The sequence below is a fragment of the Mus pahari genome, chromosome 16, assembly GCF_900095145.1.
Source record: "Mus pahari chromosome 16, PAHARI_EIJ_v1.1, whole genome shotgun sequence".
In the NCBI taxonomy this organism is placed as follows: domain Eukaryota; kingdom Metazoa; phylum Chordata; class Mammalia; order Rodentia; family Muridae; genus Mus; species Mus pahari.
Window position 1 is genome coordinate 32,985,095 of NC_034605.1, and position 20,943 is coordinate 33,006,037.

Consider the following 20,943-nt stretch of genomic DNA (forward strand, 5'->3'; position numbering starts at 1 on the left):
TTCCCATACAAAGCATCACACTAGAATGAGAAGACTCAACTCCAGCCCTGCATTTGCTATGGGATAATGAGCAACCACCCTCCGTTGATAAGATAAGAATTCAATACATTTCACAGGAAGAAATAAAATATCAAAGTTTTACCCTCAATCCAAGGTCCTCTGTGGTGAAAGGGGAAGACATACAAGCTATGATCCCTATCTTCAAGATGTTCCCAGGACAGTAAGGTAAATTGTGACATCAGCAAGGGAATATGTGACAAAGCACAATAAATACAAAGTGATGCTTGCTACGATTGCCCCCAGGTCCCATTGGATTGCAAGCATCACATCTGGTCTCTAAAGATAACAAAGGCACACACAAGTTCCAGTTCCAGGAGAAAACTTTCCACGTGTACTAGACGAGAGGTGAAAGATGTAGAGTCAACCTGGATCTTGAAGGATGAGTAAGATTTGAGCAGGATGAGAATGCCCATTCTTTCCTAAACAGCAGACATGTGGCTTCAATGGCCTCCTCCATCTGCTCTCAGCAGTGAAAACGGACACATGTACTGCTGAATGCCCGTGGTACCCTCTCCAGTAGAGCTACGATGCATCAAGGCTATGATGCACTGTGCTGCAGAGCCCACAAATGACAACCCCAGCAGGAATGCAAAGGAAGGCAATAAGCATCTAAGCAACTGTGTGGAGAAATACTAATAAAACGGGAATCTGAGTTATGGAGACGGAAAGAGACGCAGCCTGCAGGGCAAGAGAATGTGAGACAACAGAAACCAGAAGGAGGCTGTAGTCACTAATGGGCAGAAAGGGTGGGCAGCACAGACTCCAAACCTCTGCTGCCTCACTTAAAATTCTTATTTTATATTACATTACATTGACAAATACAATAATAAAGACAAATAAGTAGCTTTAAAAGCCTAAATTAGATTATAGAATTTTATTTCCTGCAAAATCACTAGATTATTATACTTTCTAATGATTAAAATGGAATACACTTATGTACAAAAGAACTTGAGTCTTTACAATTCTTGTAATGATATTTGCACTTAAGATACATCTAGAGGTTTAATCAAAGCATATTGCATGAAAATTTTTTCAATAAAAAATATTTTTAAAAGAGATACATTTCATCCTTAAAAGGCACCTTAAGAGTGGAAGGGGTCTGCAACCCTATAGGTGGAACAACAATATGAACTAACCAGCATCCCCAGAGCTCATGTCTCTAGCTGCATATATAGCAGAAGATGGTCTAGTTAGCCATCGTTGGGAAGAGAGACCTCTTGGTATTGCAAACTTCATATGCCCCATACAGGGGAACGCCAGGGCCAAGAAGTGGGAGTGGGTGGGTAGGGGAGCAGGGCAGGGGGAGGATATAGTGGACATTCAGGATAGCATTTGAAATGTAAATGAAGAAAATATCTAATAAAATAATTTTTTGAAAAGGCACCTTAAAGATCAGACATTGAAACAGAACACTTTACCATCATCACCAGCAGCAGCTTGGAACTTCTTTTCTTCACAGATGGTGAAGCTCTAGTTTCCCAATTTCAAGAGAAGACAATGGAAGCTGTGAATAGTGTAAGCCCAGTACCTGTGAAGCTAATGCAGGAGGATTTCCAGGAGTTCCAGGTCATGCTGGGCTATAGAGTGAGACTGTTTTCACGTCTCCTCTACCCTCCAAAAGAGTATTAACATACACATTTTCAAAAGTGCCATAAAGGCATTATATAATTATGTCTTCTTAATACTGTAAGACAAATAAACCCCAAAGGGACTAGGCAATTGGTCCATGGAAATATTTTCTATTCACTATTATCTCTAGACAGAGTTCTGGCAATTGCTTCATGCAATGCAGAATCTAACCTCAAAGGTGGCATCCATTTAATGTGGCCCACAGATGGGGCCTTTCAGTCACTTAATAATTTTCTGAGAAAGAGGAACCAGGCCTGGGGAGTCCCTCCCACGGGAGTATCAACCCAGACACCACTAGTTACAGGACTCCCAGCAGCCTCAGCACAGGAGTGGGGGCTCTCACTTCCCCAGAGCACGCCTGCGACAGGTCAGTATCAGGGATTTTCAGCACATCTCAATAAAATAAACAGCTAAAAATAAGTCATTAATTTTATTTTATGGCAAGCTGCACTTTTGAGAAGCAAAGTGTACTATCCTAGGGGAGCTGGTTAAAATTCACCTTTCTTGAAAACATAATATCAGCACATTTTAATTTAATTTCTCCTTATAATTTCAAGAAACTTTTCAAAAAGACCTTCCAGGTAAATGTTTTTCTAAATTTTGCGAGAGTCCGAGTTTAGTAAGTTGTTTTCTCTTCTTAAAAAAAAACACGAGTAAATGCTTGAGAGGCTTTCTCTGACTCCTGTCAGCTGTCGCTTGGTTCTCTAGGTAGGAAATGAAGGAAGGGAAGGTCCGAAAAGCTTGCTCGCTTTATCTATCTATCTATCTATCTATCTATCTATCTATCTATCTATCTATCTATCTATCTATCTATCTGTCTGTCTGTCTGTCTGTCTGTCTGTCTGTCTGTCTGTCTGTCTATCTATGTACAAATGTTGGGGGTGGGGTTGCATGTATCTGTGGAGACCTGGAGAGAGAGAGCAGTGGAGAGCCTGGGGCTGGAGTTCACATTGTTGTAAGCTGCCCAGTGTGAGTGCTGGGAACAGAACCCAAGACCTTGCAAGATCAGCAAGTGAATTTGATGCATAAGCCAGGCCCTGAAAATCAGTGTCATTCTACTCCATTATGTTAAGTGCTGTTCTTTTTCGGTTTGGACTCAACCTGCCCAGATGAAATATGCAACCCGTGTGGGACGCATGCTGGCAAGCGAAGACAAGATGTGCAGCTTGATATCTATTTCAGAAAGAACAATGAATGCATGCTTTAGTGCAACTACTAAACAATGTAATACGTGGAACATATGCAATTATACTTATGCTAACTGTTTACCTGAAATTGTGATTAAGCTGGGTGCCTTGTGTTCCAATTTGCAGACTCTGGGAGCCTGGCATACAATTCTGGGCCTACCATAGCGAGTGAACACATCTGTTATTTGACTGGGGATGAATGAGGTTTATGAGGATATTAGAGAAGGCTGGGGAGACATGGAAAAACATGGTTCAGGGGTAGGGTATGTATCAAGACCATGGCAGCGTGAAGAAAGAAGGGCACCATGGCAGAGGGTAAGCTCTAGTGACCCGAGCAGCAGGAGATGAGCAGGGATGGGCAGCCAGACCCTGGTGCTGAGCCCATGGCAACCCCTCTCCACAAGATGCCTGAAGCCATAGAAGCAGTAAGTCACCAGTGACAAGAGACACAGATGCTTTCAGGGTTGAAAAATAATTTGAAACATAGGAACTAACATCTCAATCAATTTTTAGAATCAGGACTTGACCAAAAAAAAAAAAAATCAACGCTTTGATTGTGTTTGGTTTTCCTTTATTACTGATATTCCTTTGGGATACCCATAAAAGGAAGCCAGAGAGGACTTGCACATTCTCCCATGTGCAGAACTCTCTTGCCACATTCTCCAGAGGATGGTGAGATCTCATATACACTTCAACAGTGCTCCAAATACTGACTGAGATTATGTCTTAATAGCATTCAAAACCCCCAAAGAATCAATTGTTAGCCCATGGAAATATTTTCTATTCACAAGTTGTTGCAAATAGACCCTGCATCTAGTGTGTGTGTGTGTGTGTGTGTATGCATGTATGTAGGGACAGGGCAGTTTTTGTTTTTCTTTGCTCCTACACTGCCCTGCTGTCACTTCCAAGATCCATGAATCATGGATCCTCAGTTTTTCTCAGTGTTTTAGGTTCTTGAGCTCTGGCTCCGCCCATTTCTCTGCCTGGACAGCTCCTGTGTTTTGGGTCTGAGACCTCTTTGCCACTTGACCTCCATAGGTCCCATGAGGAGAGCCAAAGAACGAGTAAGCTGGACAATGCACTTGGAGGATCTGGATGCCCAGATACGGCTAAGAGCCCTTGGCTAGCTTCTGTAACCAAATAGTCCCACCACCCAGCTTATGTATGTTTTTTCTTCCTAGGCTGATATGCCGGGGAACCTGTTCTGTCTCTTATTTCTGTTCATACTTCTATGTAGAGTGTGATTTGGAGTTAAGGAAAGAGAAGGGAAGAAGGCCCACGCCAGCCCTGAGTTGTGTTTGCCAATCTACCTATTATCAGAACAACAGTTACTTTTGATTTCTGGTTATTTGTGTCATGGAGGTAATGGGAATATACTCTGGACTTTTCTAAAAATTTAGCTGTGTAACCTATAACAGTTACTCAACCTCTCTGTATTTCAGGTTCCTCAAGGCTAGGGCAGGATACAGGAGCTTAACCTTAAAATTATCTGTCTTTCTTTCTGTCTGTTTGACTATTGTTTGTTGCATTTGAGATCTGTCATCTATCTATTTATCATTTCTCTAGTGTGATATCTATCTATGTATCTGTGTATGTATGTATGTATATATGTATGTATGTATGTATGTATGTATGTATGTATGTATCTATCTATCTATCTATCTATCTATCTATCTATCTATCTATCTATCTACCTATCTATCTATCTATCATGTGTAGTGCATATGCAGGCACACATGCCACAGAATATATGTGGATGTTAAAAAACAACATTTTGGAATCAGTTCTCTCCTTTACCTTCACATGGGTTCTGGGAACTGAACTCAGGCACCAGGGTTGTGCAGCAAGCACTGCACCCCCCACACCCATCCTACTGGTTCAAGGGTACTCACTTTCAAGAGCGAGTGTAAAGGCTGAATAAGTTATGTGTATGCAAAAAGTTCTGAGAGAGGTGCCAGCTACATGGTGGGCTTTTAATGGTTGCTTTATTATAACCCATGGCCATAATAAAGATCTCTTTGGCTTTCATTCTCATTGTAAATTCTTCATCTACCCTACAGAGCAGAATTCTGGTACCTGTGGGTCTCAGGGTGCATCGTTTTAACAGCATGAAGATTGCTGCCCTGTGTGCTATTTTTACCTACTGATCCCTGCAGCTACAGTGGCAAAACAAACTAGACTAATATAAAAAATATAATGTTCAATGTTAATATCCCATTTAAAGGAAAATATATACATATAATATCAAAGTTAGGCTCAGGGAAACATGACCCACTACTTAGATATAATATAGTTAAAAGGTGGCAAGAACTTTTGGATTAGGTTAGCATAGGTTAGACAGTCTGTGAAAGAAGGAACAGCTGAGCTATGGCTGCAACCGTGGTAACAATCACATGGCCATCTCCAGTAGGAAGGCATTTTAATAAATGGATGCAGGTTTTATACTTAAGGGCTGTTCCTGTGTGCTGTATTCTGAGGCTGGGCCATTTGTTTGTCTTTAGATGGGAAGAGAGGGAATGAATTTAATCTTTTCTCCAAGTTCCACATCCCTGTATTCTGAGGCTACTACTGGAGTATGACTTCTATATAAGGATGTGTGTCAGTGTAACACCAAGGAAATGATGTCAGCTAGACATTTTCTCAAACTCTCCCGATATTTAGCAACATCCTTAAAATTACTTTAAAAGCATTTTTCATCTTTGCCAAAGATGGAAAATAGAGTCACATGCACAAATGACTTTGGGCAATCTGCTACAGAACTGTTTTAAGCATGGCATCAACATGCCAGATCAATAACTTGTTTCTTTATCTGCACATGCCATGAGAAATCTGGCTACCATAGAGTGCCGGATCAATTAAAAACTGAATTTGCTATTTCCAGGCAGCAGATAGCTCGAGGCTCTGTAGGGCCAGCAGGCAGGGGTCCAAATCCCATCTCTCTCTCTGGAAGCACAGCTCTTAGCACTCTGATGCCGTGTTATGTGGGAGTGTGGGGGAGGGGGACTGAGGGCTTGACAGCACAGTGGCAGCCTCCAGATTGAAGGCGGCAGCCATCATTCTTCAAACAGCAGGAGCTAGGTACCAGAGCCAGAAGAAAGGACTTTTGCTGCTTTGCATTTCTACACAATCTGATTAATGGACATCGATATACTGCTTTGGAGATGAGACTGTACTTACAAGCATGATGACTTACAAGTATGATGCAAGTATTTATGAAACTGATGTTACCAAGATACCTAACATCTTAGGTATGAAAGGACAGTGGCACAGCCCAAGACTTTCCCTGTATACTTCCGACCAAAACAGAGCTGATAAAATTTCACCTCACATTTTTTACTGTGTAAAATTTCACTGACCACTAGTAGATAAAGTTCCCAGAGATGTCTGTATAAGCAGTTCTTAAGGTACTCTTAGGAAGTATGGACTATTGAATAAACTCTTTTTGTACATTTGGAATAATAATAATAATAATAATAATAATAATAAAAATCATAAAAACAGGCTGTGCTGAGCAATTGCTCAGTGGTTAAGAGCTCTGGTTGATCTACTGGGTCCAATTCCCAGGACCCACATGGCGGCTCACAACTGTCTGTAACTCTAGTTCCAGAGGAATTACTTGTCCTCTTCTGGATTCTATAGTCATTGTGTGTATGCCATATACAAATATACATGCTGGCAAGACATACTTACACATAAAGTAAAATAATAAAATGAAGCTGAGTATATAAAGTACTTTCCATTCAAGTATGCGGGCTGGAAGAATCTCTAGAACCCACATAAATCTTGGGAGATGTGGTGACGTGACATCCTGGTTCCCCAGGTGAGTGGACTAGCCAGACTAACTGGGATTGGCCAGATTTAGGTTCAGTGAGAGACCGGCTGAGAGAGGCGATGCATAAAACGGAGAGTAACCGGGAAGACACCATCAACCTTGCTTGTGTACACATGTGGGCGCATGTCTGAACATTCACACATGTGCCCATATACATGAAAACATGTATATACAGATACACAACTAAAATATACTAATACATCATTACAATCATGCCATGTTAGGTCTAGAGTAATCTTTCGGTTTGGGGGGGTGGAGGTGGGGAGAAGCAGCCATGATGCCGGGAACAAGCTAATGGCCTTATGCACACAGGTAAAAACTGTAACAGTGAGCTAGCTACCGAGTTACTGGACCAACCTTCCCATATGTATATATGTATACACACAGACCCATGTTTGTATGGGTGCACCTATGTGTGGTACCTGTGCACATGGATGCATGTCCTTGTGGAGGCCTGAAGTCATCCTTAGCAGCCGAAGACGTCTACCTTTGTTGATTTATGAGATTTGGTCTCTCACTGGCTTCGAGGTCACCAAATGGGCTAGCTGGTGGGCTACTGAGCCCAGGCACTGCTACCACACACAGGTTTTGTTTTGTTTTTTTGTTTGTTTGTTTTGTTTTGTTTTTGTTTTTAAACCTGGGGTTTGGGGACTGAACTCAGACCCTTGTGCTTTCCCGGCAACCATTTTACCAACTGAGTTATCTATCTACCATCCCTCAAACAATGTTTAAGATAAAAACACCATATTCTTTAAAAAAGCACATGCTTCACAATGCCCAATTTATAAATCCTTAGTGTGGGCCGCACTGGCGGGCACGCACCAGCTCTTACGTTCACTCGCATCTGCTGTCCTTGCACCTAACCACTCACACATGTCCCACCTCTCCATGGCAAAACTTCATCTACTCAAACCTTTTCTAGGAATGAGCTAGTCCTAAACATTTTTTTTTTTAAAAGATTGATTGATTTTATATATGTGAGTACATTGTTGCTGCCTTCAGACATATCAGAAGAGGGCAATAGATCCCATTACAGATGTTTGTGAGCCACCATGTGGTTGCTGGGGATTGAACTCAGCATCTCTGGAAGGGCAGTCCATGCTCCTAATCCCTGAGCCATCTCTCCAGTGCAGCCCTAAACATTTTTAAGACAAGTACACTTTCCCCCTAAAATACCAATGTTTCCAAAGATAGCAAACACACACACACACACACACACACACACACACACACACACACACACACCCATCTCTTTACTGTTTCAAATATGTGTTTTGTGATGTAAACTAATCCTAGTGATTAACCCCAGGGCTCTTAAAACACATTGGGTCTTGGGCCTAAGTTAAGTGGTCCTGGCAGCTCCCCCAGGGGCTCTGTCTTTATAGCCAGCTCTTTCTTTCCTTCAGAGGCTGCCACTTCTCCTCATGTTCTGGACTCTTAAAGCAGTAACTACCTGTTTCTAAATTGCTGCTGGAGCTGACTATGTGGTTTGGGCAAGCAGACATGTGTGTTGGTTCCTCTCAGGCCTCTGGGCCAGGTTGGCTCTCTGGCCAATGCTGTTATATTTTGAGTTAACCAAATCACTACATAAGTAAGATCATGTGCTGAATTTAGAGTTAGTTGCCAAGTGCATTCACACAATCCTATTTTCTGAGACATGTAAATCTGTCTGCAATTTGTTGAAATATATATTAAATAACAGTCATCATCAAAAGACAAAGAAAAAGTTCACTTCAACAAATGAAGACGACGTACACTGACATTTTGCCTGAAGCATGTCCACTAGCTTATATCAATGTATAGAGAAAAATTCTTAATATAGCTAGCTGCTATAGGAAAGATGAAGCCGGCCTCACAAAACCTAGAGAGTGCAATATTGACAGCCATGAGGGATGTCCATGGTGGGGAAACAGGTTCATTCATTTAGATTAACTGGTTTCGAACTTACTCAGCTTTGCAGATGTTAAAAGCTGCTGCAGACCTGCATAGTTTTCTAACTTTTTCCTTTCAAAGCAGTTTTATATTTCATAACAACTTTTCTACATTAGCAGATTATAAACATCTATGTTCAGCTAATAAACCTAGATATCCCCTGGAGCACATAAATTCTGATAAAATTTAACAAGAAAAAGAAAGGCAAAGAGAAAGAAAAAAAGTGATGTGTCTTTTATGTGCATAATATTTTCTTCAGGATAAAGATGTTATTTGGCATGCCTTTAATAGGACTATTAGGATATTCTTTAATAGGATATTAAATAGGACTTTAATAGGATATTCTAATTATATCTTGCCCTGACTTACCTGTGACTTACGGAAAGGAAAACTCAGTTCTGGATTGACACTGTGTGCCCTGGAAGGTCTGTAGGTAGGCAACCTCCTGACAGTTAGTGTGCTATTTTCAGAATTATAAGCTTTAGATATTAAGATAGTAGAGTGCAAAGGTGGATAAAATATAACCAGATTCCCTGCTATTTTGGGCTGCCTCTCCTGATGTTCCATTCAATTAGAATGGATAAAAGATAACATGCATTGGTCAAATAAACTTATATGGTCTTTAAAAATAGTATTGTAAACATTTTTGACAACATTTTTTTTTTAAATGGAGAGACAACCATCGAAAACGAAGCTCTCCATTTTCTTTTTTTTTTATTATTATTATTTTCTTTATTTACATTTCAAATGCTATCCCGAAAGTTCCCTATACCCCACCCCCACCCCTGCTCCCCTACCCACCCACTCCCACTACTTGGCCCAGGCTTTCCCTTGTGCTGGGTCATATAAAGTTTGCAAGACCAAGGGGCCTCTCTTCCCAGTGATGGCTGATTAGGCCATCTTCTGCTACATATGCAGCTAGAGACACAAGCTCAGGGGGTACTGGTTAGTTCATATTGTTGTTCCACCTACAGGGTTGCAGCCCCCTTCAGTTCCTTGGGAACTTTCTCTAGCTCCTCCATTGGGGACCCTGTGTTCCATCCAATAGCTGGCTGTGAGCATCCACTTCTGTGTTTGCCAGGCACTGGCATAGCCTCACAAGAGTCCACAATATCAGGGTCCCTTCAGCAGAATCTTGCTGGCATGAGCATTAGTATCTAGGTTTGGTGGCTGATGATGGGATGGATTCCCGGATGGGGTAGTCTCTGGATAGTCCATCCTTTCATCTTAGCTCTAAATTTTGTCTCTGTACCTATATCCTTTCATGGAAGCTCCCCATTTTCAAGCTTAGCCACGTTTCCCAGCATCCTCTCAGGTGCACACTGGGCTGTTCAGCTTTGCTGGCTTTTTGCAATAGCATTTAAGAGAAAACCAAGTGACCATTTGCTCCCTACACAAAAGTTTAAGGATGTGATTACGAAATGGACTAGCCTCACTGGATAAGCATGTGATTTGGCACTTAGCAGTGGGCAAGGCTATCATTTCACTGACCCACTGTGACCCACTGTGACATGAAATCACAGGAAATGACGCCAGCTGAAGCATGGAAGTCCCATTCATTTCTGAGCTCACTCAGCATTATGAATCTGCCACTGAAATGCTGTTTTCCTTCTTCAAGGACATCAAGGAAAAAAATTCATATTGCAAGCATAGCCAGAGAGAGACAAATATGAGAACATTCACTCACGCCCAGACCTACGTTTATTTTACTCTCCTGTCTCTAGTATTATGGAAAGTTTCAATCATACAGTAAAATACACAGAAGAATAAACCCCACAAAGCTGTCATTCAAGTTCCATAATTGTCACCACATGGTCCAGCTTCATGTCCTTATCCACTCCTGCCTGGATTTTTTTTTTTAAAAGCAGTTTCCAGACAAGTGATATTTTATTTTATGTAAGCTTTCATTTATAATATACATGTATATTTTTCTAAAGATCACTCCAGAAATCTCACTGCACATGAGATGTTTGAATCAACTTTAACCACATCTTGCAAAACATTTTATACTCAAGCCTATCTATCTAGAAAACTGATTTGCCTGACTGTAATTGGATAATTAAAATGACAAAGTGGCGTGAAACACACACTATTATTCTATTTAGGGTAGGGGAAGAAACACACTGTACGATGGGGAAGATAGTCCATGAACATGTCTTTCCATGGCTCTAGTCTTTGTGAACATTACAATCAATGATGAAATAAAAGTAGTTGGGTTAAGATTTGCTTGCATGGAACTGAGAAAAATGGAAGGAAGCTACTAAGGGGCCCTGGAGGTGCCTCCAACCCCCTTCCCCTTCTCCACAAACATACAGAATAAAAGACAGACCAACTTTTATAGGCTCAAAATCACTTACGTAGCAGGCTAGCTCCTCATAATAATTTACTACCAATCTGAGAGCAGACATCAAAAGGAATGGCACCGAGCAGTTCTATTCAGCTCTTCACTGCCAATGACTAATTTGTAGGGGAACGAAGGCCTCACAAGACCAAGCCAAAAACTTCTGAGGTGATTTTGATACAATGCCATAAAAGATATGAAGAGGAAGCCAGTAGGAGCTACAGATGCGGAGGCTCCATTAAGAGTACTAGCAAAAGAATAAAGGAATTTCCCTCATCTGTGAGTTTTAAGAATGATAAAAGTAGGAAAAATTCAGAAAACTCAAGCAAAACCTTTGATTTGTCAAAGCTTTTGAAAATTTGTTGTTAAATGCTAACTTTAGTTGTTGGAGGACTTAATGCAGGGCAGGCATCACTCCTCACAGCAGTTTGGCTGTCCATCTTTGCCAGGCTTGGGCCAGTGATGTCACGTGACTGTTATATCACCGGCTCCCAGTCTCTTTCAAATGAATCTCCCCCTTTCTGCAAAGTAACTGACTGAGGATGGAGACAATTGCATGAAATGATAGTTTTTAGTATCACACCTCTCCACAAAGCATAAACACTTCTGTTAAAATTTTCTGGAGCTAATGTCCATTAGTCCCATGTGACACACTAGAAACTCTAAGTTCTTTGAAGTTCCATCAACTACTGGCACATTCCTTTTGTCTCTTGAGTCTAGATATCTATCTGTTCTAAATTGAGGACTGGGATTTTCACATTACTTATTTTTGCTGGTTGAAAACTTCCCACCATGTCTGCCAGCAAGTTCATAGGTATGGACTCACATTTGTAGTGGCATTTCAACTGTGTGATTTGTTTGTTTGTTTGTTTGCTTCTGAAATCACCTCAAATAAACAAATTTATTGGAACATTTCACGGCATAGAGATTTTATACAAACCTCAGGAAACCTGTGGTGTGTTTCACCATGAAGATGTGGAGTGTCAGGAGTTCTAATATTGGCTTCCAGCCAATATTAAAATGATTTTTGAGCTTAAAAAATATATTTTTATTTTAGGTGTATAGGCATTTTGCCTGCATGTATGTTTGCATACCACCTGTGGGCAGTGCCTATGGAGGCAAGATGAGGGGGCTCTGGATGTCCTGGATAGGTGAAACAGATGGTTTTGAGTCACCATATGTGCTCAGGGAACTGGACCAGAGTCTTATAGAAGAGGAACCAATACTCTTATTGAGACATCTCTCCAATCCCTGATTTTTGTACTTTTTGAAGGAGTCCTCGTCTTTGACAAATCTGTGGGGGAATGCTTATTGGTAAAAATACACATGGAAGATCTTCAAATGCATGGGGTGAAAAGTCTGGGCATAAATGGTACAGGAAGGGCTGCAGGCCTTTACTAAGCAGAAGGAGGGGAGCATGGGAGGCCTTCCACCTTGTTAGTCTTGGTAAGGGCATTTCAGATGTCAGGCTGTGTGTGTTGCTTCTTGTACGTATTATTTGCTTAGCATAGTAAATATCAGAACAACAGAGACTCAAGACTTGATAGTAAAGATTTCACTTGCCTCTACCAATTCCAAAGCCTGGTTCACTCACCATAGTATTTCAAAAGAAAGCATTTATCAATTAAAATAGTAATCACCACCTCCATCTCAAGAGAACATTCAACTTTCAACACTTCATGGATAATGTACAAGTTTAGGGCAGAGCTGGTGAGTGAGCCAGGGGCTTCATGCATGTTGGGTAAGAGCTTCCAGAGAACATATCTAGCCCCCCATGTAACTACATTCCAACATGAAAAAAAAATGCAAGCAATTCAGTTCAAAAACAGAAAATTTCTGTTTAATTTATAAGGCACTTAAAAAACAGAAATACAAATATAATTGGTAATATAATCATGACATACTAATGAAACCTGTGTCATCCATTTAGGAGGAACTAGGCCTGGGAGGCATTGTAACTCCCCCTACATGTTTAGAACAGGGATGGCCATCGAACACTCTAATCCCAAACATACTAATTGCATGCTTCTCTTACCTTGTGATCATATGGATTGTAGGAATGAAACACCCGAGAAAGATCCTTTGTCCTTTGTTTTTTCTGTGGAAGAAAAACCACAAATATTTGAGTTGACAGGTAGCAAAAAATACATGCCTGTGTAGTTTTCTATCTACCTATAGAAAGACTATAGCTTGTTGCATGCATACATCGGTCAACTGATAGTTATATAGCTCAACTGTCATGTAGCAGGCAGGCTATCTCTTCCCAGAACAGTGGCTCTCAACCTTCCTAATGTTGCATGCAACCCTTTAATACAGTTCCTCATGTTGTGGTGACCCCAACCATAAAATTATTTCATTGCTACTTCACAAATACAATTTTGCTACTGTTATGAATTGTAATGTAAGTATTTTGGGAGATACAGTGGTCACAGCCAATAGGTTGACAACTGCAGTCATAGAAGGTTTTGTGATTAAAGCAAATTACCATCTCAAACTATTTCTAAGAACACACCTAGAAACTACAGTGAGGAGAAAGAAACCTCAGTTCGTTTATGGGATATGCTCAACTCCGTTTTAATGCCACCAACTGATCCTCAAGCACTAGCATCGACTTGAGTGACACGGCTGCACCAGGTTGCATGCAAGATCTTGAGTTTGTCTGCTTGAGCCTGCAGCTGGGGGTGGGAGGGCATCTTCATTACAAAACTATTCTACAGCCTGGTACCCAGCAGGATACATCCTATACACAGTATGTACTCAACAAATAATGGCTTAATGAATCAATGACGTGCTTGAGGCAGAATAGCATGAACTACTCTAAGCCTCCTAGGCAGCTATGAAGAGACAAGGCCCTTCACTTCTAATGAGGCGCTCTGCTCAAGTAAACCTGGACCCTATGCAAGACTTCTCAGGCTTGCTCCCCAGGCTGTGACAAGGATAAATGTGACATTCTTCTGTCACAGTCAACTTGAAAAGAAGCTTATTTGTTTGCCACTGTATGCTTACATGGCTCCATATCAATTTTACGCACAGGCATGTGCACATGGAGCTCACATACACAGATGGGGCTATTACTGTCAGGGTTAGGAGGCTGTTTGACATCTGCTTTCTGGCTCATACTTCCTCATTGCCAAACTTCCCTGGATGTGGACAGACTCTCATTCACTCTTAGGTGATCTCAAACTCCAAAGCTTTAGAAATCTAAATCTTCCTGGCAAATCATTTGTTTGTTTGCTTGTTTGCTTGCTTGCTTATTTTATGAGACAGGGCATCACTACATACCCAAGGCTGGCCAGGAACTTGCTATTCTACTGTTCTAGCCTCCTGAGTGCTGGGATTGAAGGTGTATTCCACTATACCAGGCTAACACATCAAGTTTGGATACAAGGGCAGTCTTGGCATAAACATTTTTATAAGCCTGAAAGTTTGTATCATTTTAAGAAATCAATTGTACATATCTAGTTTCAGGATCGTATTGTATGCATGCGTATGACCCTGATATGGCCAAACTGCACCCCTCTCCCAGCACTGTTCCTTTCAGTTTTCCTTTGCACCAGGATTGAAGGAGGGATCACAACTTGAGAAGGGCACTCTGAAGAGGTTTTCTCCTCCATTTAGGTTAGATTTTTTTTTTTAAACTTACATAACTATGTTTGTATCTTGTAGAACAGACACACAATACTTCTGCATATTGAAGAATTCATTATATTTATCTCTTGTTCATCATGGAATCAATCTCTGTTATATCTTACAATTCTGTCACGCAAGTGACCCATAATGTCTGTGATAGCCACTAACAACCAACAGGGGTGCTTCCATCTGAATGAACCTTGCTGATTATCCTTGAGGCCTGTGGAGATATTTGCTACCTACTCCAGGGTCTTCATGTTATCTGTCTACCACACACCTCCTGACTGCCAGGATCTGGTCATGATTACAGTCATGTATGAAAGTCATTTATACACTTTCATAGTTTTGAAACGGAACAGCTCTGTAGGCAAACTATCTTGAGAGGAAGGATTCCACAGGCATCATTTCCAGTCAGCTGGCCTTGTTTGCCACATTCTAATGCCCACTGATAGGCATCTTTTCCTGCTGAAGTTCCCACTTCTGTCCTCTCTCAAGCAATGCTTCCAATATAACCCCCTTTTTCTTTTTGCCTGCAAGAAGGCACAGACATGTCTTTAAGAAAATAGAAAACAGTTCCCTTAGTTAATGACACGTTTCTCCTATGAGCCTCAGAGTCTATTTTCAATAGTCACTTGTCCACCAAAGTTTGCATTAGCTTATGATTTTCTCTTTCTTTCCTTTACACCCACTTAGTTGGTGGAATGGTTCTTGGCCACACTTCAGTCAAAAGAAAAAAAGAGAGAGAGAGAAACACCAACATTTCCTTTAATGGGAGACTTGAAGTAACACATTGGGGCATTTTCCCCCTGAAAGAAGATGATGCTAGTGAAGATAAGCTGAGAAACACACCAACAATCAACGCAGGAAGTACCTGAAGCTGAGCAGCTGCACAAGCAGCCCTCTTACCAGCAGGAGCTGGCAGAGAGTAAGAAATGGCAAGCATTGTTTTGGGTGGCCTTTTTACGTGAGTTTGGATAACCCAAACCCATGTGCACCTTTTAACTTGACTTTTATTTTTTATTTTATTGTGGGGGACACTAGGACTTATGCAAGTTAAATACATGTTCTTCCACTGAGTTGTACCACCCCGCCCCTGGCCTGCACATACCTTCTGTCATAAACTAAGTCAAGTGATTTGAAGAAGAAAGGATGTAAAGGTTATTAGATAACAGTGTTTGGATCCCCTCAAAGGGGGAAAAGCCCAGGAAATAAATAGAACTCGACTTTTGACAACCAACTAATTATACACACATATAGTAGAGTCCTGGCTATAAACATAAAAAATAAGTGCATCAAGAATGCTATCTGAATGTCATTGATATTCCTCTCCTGAAGTCAGTTATATAGCTAATGGTGCATTTCTGGAATGCAGAGCAAAGGGTGTAAGTTATGTTCCTGAGCCAATCTAGGCTAACTCCTGTTCCTCTAAGTAAGTTTTGCTGAGGCCTGGGGAGATAGTTCAGTTGGCAAAGTGCTTGCCATGGAAGCCTGAGGCCCTCAGCTCAGTTCATAGAAATCAGGCAAGAGGTCAGACATAATGGTGTATGCTTGTAATGCTGGCTCTGTTGAGTACAAACAAGCAAATTCTTGAAGGTTTCTGACCAAATAGATTAGCTTAATCCTCAAGCTCCACACCAGTGAGAAAGAAGGTCTCAAAGTATAAGCTGACTCCTAATGAATGATTTCCGAGGTTTGCCTATGGTCTACACACACACCATCCCACATATGTTCAGATTCTCTCACACATCAGGTACATAAGGTTCTACTGACGCATAGCCACACCCATTCACTTGTGAATGCTTCATGCTTCAGAGGCAGAGTTGAGTGCCCCAACAGAGACTGCGTCCCACAAACCATATGGTATCCACTATCTGGCTCTTTACACAAGACAGTCACTCTGCTTTAGCATCTATGTCCCTAACACACCAGTGAGACATCCCCTGGACTGAACACCAGGTATACAGCTTTCCAGAAAGGTGGCCTGCTCCTTCTACCTGCTCTGAAGATAGATGACAGGAAATCATAGCTTGTATCCTGATGCATAACAATGAACCAGTGAGGGGCAACAACACCTGGTGTCCAGTTTTCATGACTTGACCTTCCAGAGCATTCTATAGGAAGTTAGAGAACAGGTTCTGGAGCAGGCTGAAATAGATCTGAGGTTTTCATAGCCTTTCTAGAAGTATTTTATGAGTTTAGATCACAGAAAATTCAAGAAGACATTTTTTTACTAAGTGTTGGGCCTGAAGCCTCAAGGGTTGCACATACAAATGGTGAAGATGTGGCCATCATTTGTAGTGATATTTCTCAGACAGGCAACATGAAACAAAACAAAACAAAACAAAACAAAAACCTACCGTGAAGGAATTACTAAGCTATGTTCTCTGCAGCTTTAATCGAGACCAAAAGCTGAGCCCCAAGTGGAATAATTGAGCATTTTCCTGTTGCATCAGAGCACGGGTCCAAAGGACCTCCTGCTTTTCAGTCTGTTCAAATAAACATCTCAGGCCTGAAGATACCTGCAAACCCTCCAAGCATTTAAAAAGTAAACACATAGGACAGGCCACAAGATAGACTTGTAACCAGGGTGGCCTGGCAAATGTTTCTCCCAGAATCTTGCAAGGTACCATCAAGTTATCTGCATCATCAATCCCCATGCATGGATGGCAGAACTAGAGAACACTGAGCTCTGCCATGTATGTGGGCTGCAGCTGGCTTTCAAAACAAGGCGGTATGCAAGTTTGTTAGAGCATCTACATTTCTTTCTTCTACTTCTTTTCATTAAGGCCTCACGATCATTGTTTGTTTAATTAGGTAATTGTTTATTTTTTATTGAGGAGATGTGCATCCACACCTTCCCTCCTATTTCACTTTACAAACTGCATTGGGATTCTCTCCCTAAGGTCAGAGACACCTCTATATTTATATGCAATTCATTTTTAGAAAAAAACAAACAAAGCTTAAGCCCACCTTTGAACAGTGCAGGTTGCCAATGTTGTAACCAATTCAACCTCTCTGAAGAGTATGCAACTGGGCAGTGATGTAACACACATTTAGTCCCCGAACTCAGGAGGCAGAGGCCGGTGACCTCTGTGAGTTCTAGGCCAGCCTGGCTTGGTCTACAGAGTTAGTTCCAGGGCAGCCAAGGCTACAAAGAAACCCTGTCTTGAAAAGAAAAGAAAAAGAGTGTGTAACAGAACACTCATTGTGAAGCTCCCTGTGGGCAGCGAACCTGCTTTACAGGACTCTGGGCAATGTCTAATGCTCTTGCTCCTCATGTGTGAGGTGATCTTCTAGCCTACTTCCTCTACAGGAAGTCTAACTCTTCCTCTCTGCCGCTAGGATACAGACAACAGTGGGCCCATTAAGTTTCCTCTGCAATGTGACAGCATTGGGTTGAAGAACAGATATCACTTGCTTGGCATCTTAGGCTTCCACAAATTTGAGTTGACAGGTAGTAGTGTAATTTACAGGTGGTGAGGAAGCAGGCTGAGTATAGGCACACACACGGAGTTGAGTTGGTTGGTAAAAGGGATGGTTAAATGAGCAAAAGAGATGATATGCACTGGCGTAGCAACAAATGATTAAGCTTGGGATTCAGAAAGAGGTTTCCAAAGAGCTTAAAGATGGAGCCCAGTCATACCAAGATCAATCCCTCCCATGGTGGAGTGACAAACCAGCCATGCTACTGAAACCATCCCAATCAAATGATAATACTCACAGGGAAAGCTTGGGCAAGGTGAGAGGGTGGGCTGGATTACACAAGCTGAGAGGCAGGATGGCTGACAGCTAGTGACTAACTCACAGTGTAGAAGCGAAGAAAGAACAGAGATTCTAAGAGGTCGGCTTCAGCTCCTCCATGGAATGAAGACTAGGCACAAACAAAGCAGGCTTGGGGAAGAGGAAAGAACTGGCTGGAAGCCATCTGGAGAGTAATGAGAAGAAGCTCGTGCTCAGCAGAGGGTATGTGGGCCACAAGCTTGAGGGTTCTGAGCATGCTGGTGCCATCTGAAGCAGGACTGCATGAGATCACATATGAAGACAATGGAGTGAGAAGGAGAGATGTGGGTCTCCTGACCCTGGCTAGCTGTCTGCTCAGAGCTTCCTAAGGCCAAGAGATGGCTGGAATATGCCAGTGCTATCCACCCCTTGCTGCAGGCAAAAATGACTGATGCTTCTGTCCTCCTCAGTGTCTTAGATTTAATTGGTCTAGGGGGACTCTAGAAAGCTCACTGTTTCCAAGGCATGGCTAAATGTGAGATCCAGGATGCTCCGTAAGCTGGCTTCTGACTTCTATGCTACTAGGCCAGGTCCCTAACATCCTTCGGTACTTGCCATCATCAGGAACTTTTAATCTGCAGCTCTACACTATGCCTGCAGTTCTGCCCTGCTTCCTAACCTCTTCTCTTCCTTACGACACAGCTTCTCTCTTCAGGAATCCCTCTGGGCCACACGGAGCTTGGGCTGCAGAGCTGGCTGATGCTCCATACTTAAGTTGGTGAATACTTCAGAAAAGACAGGGAAAACTAATTTAATAAGCATGGTCCTTTACTATGCTGTGTGTGAAAAGCATCAGAAGCTTTAGGAAAAGCATTGACAATACCAGAGGTCAGTCAACAATCTCATGTTCCTACTGTCAGTCTGTCAGTGGTGGTCCTGAGATAGCAATCGTCCATGAAAGCCCAAGGAGGAAGAAGAAAAAACACCCCTGGAATATAAATCACAAACCTCAAAGTTTCAGAAACCAGTTGGAAAACTGATGTGGAATATGGCTGGCGCACACCCTCTAGTACACAAGAAGACAGGAAAGAACTTTAAATCGTATCTGCACAGTACTGTTTGTTATTTACATTGCTGGGGATGGAGCTCAGGGCCTTATACAAGCAAGCAAGCAGCCAACGAACAAACAAATAACTAAATAAGTAAATAAAATAAAATAGAATGTGTTCTGTCAGTGAGTTACATCCCCAGCCAGTCCCTCTGGTTTTTCTAAGGCATAGGAGTGTTTCATTACTGTTCTGTGAGAGGCCTCTTCTGTGACAATAGGGAAAACAAGACACACCTGTAAGTCCCAGGAAGACGTTACTCATTAGTCTCTAGTAAGAGCTGAAAAATCACGAAGGTAACCCTTCATACCACTGAGTGGCCTCTCCACAGACTAGGTGGACAGTGTAAGCATTTCCTACAGGATGTGATGGCAGTACTGAGGGCAGAATTAGGGAGTTGATGAATCTAATCACCCGGGTATAAAAGTACACATATCAAATTCAGCAGATGTGCAATGTGCAGCTGATTCGAAAGCATTGAGGATGTCAGTGGGAAGCACCTCAAATAACAAGGCAAGTGTAATGGCCAACCACAGCGGCCCTCAACGGGCAATAACCAGAGATGCCTGCCCTGTGGGGAGATGGTGATATGTGGTGAAGTGGAAGAGAACAGCCATGCCTATGTACAGGCACACTCTATATTCTACAGACAACATTTATTTGCAAGGAAAAGTCATTCTATGTCAACAAAGGCATGTTGGGCATAGAAGGAAGGACTCATTTTTGTCATAGTTGTTGCCCAAATGAGTAGCCATGACCAGTAATAGGACAGAGTCCATGTATACTGAGTAGCAGATTCTGTACAACGGTTCATTCAAACATCCTCTGTGTGGTCACTTCTGGGCACTGAGAATGAGCAAAAACACAGGGGGCTCTACTGAGCCACACAGTATCGCCAGTCTTCCCTCTGCCATCTTTACTGGTGACCTCAGAGTGGAAAGTCCGCTCATATTTACACAGTCATCTTACTGTGTCCTTTCCTCACTCTGTAAGTTCAAAGTCTCCCATTACATGACCAGTGAGTCAAAATGGGCAGACACCTATTTTTATACTGTTAAGTTTGTCTTTAAAGTTTCAAAATGTCTTGGATGTCACACAAAATGTATCTTGTATGTAGGAGACACTGGGATTCAGGTGGCTTTACTCCCTCTGTAGGTAGTGCCTGTCTCTCCTAACTCACATCTCCTTATTGCCACTCCTGATGCCTGCAAGGGCTCCACTGCCTTCTTCAGGTACTAGATTCACCCCACAAGTTTTGTTCAAAATAGTCTCTTCTGGGCTGGAGAGATGCTTCAGCAATTATGAGCTTCCCTTCTCCTGGTTTGATTCTCAGCACCCACAGGGTGCTATGGGCACCAGGCATGCATCTGGTACATGCATATATGTGCAGGCAAATAATTAATTTTAAAATCATCTCTTCCAAGCTGCCAGGGTCCAACCCAACAGAAATCCTCTCTGTACAGAGCTCCTTCCTAACTGCTGCCACTGTGTGTCAATGCCTCTTTG

The 20,943-nt window shown here is 42.0% G+C and overlaps 1 protein-coding gene across 1 annotated transcript in view; it reads right to left on the minus strand.

Moving 5' to 3' along the window:
- Positions 1–20,943, minus strand: part of Cdkal1 (CDK5 regulatory subunit associated protein 1 like 1) — a 505,752-nt gene that overhangs the window by 101,896 nt on the left and 382,913 nt on the right. The window contains exon 14 of the mRNA XM_021216130.2: positions 13,017–13,079. Within this exon, the coding sequence (XP_021071789.1) occupies positions 13,017–13,079 (63 nt within the window). The remainder of the gene's footprint in view (positions 1–13,016; positions 13,080–20,943) is intronic.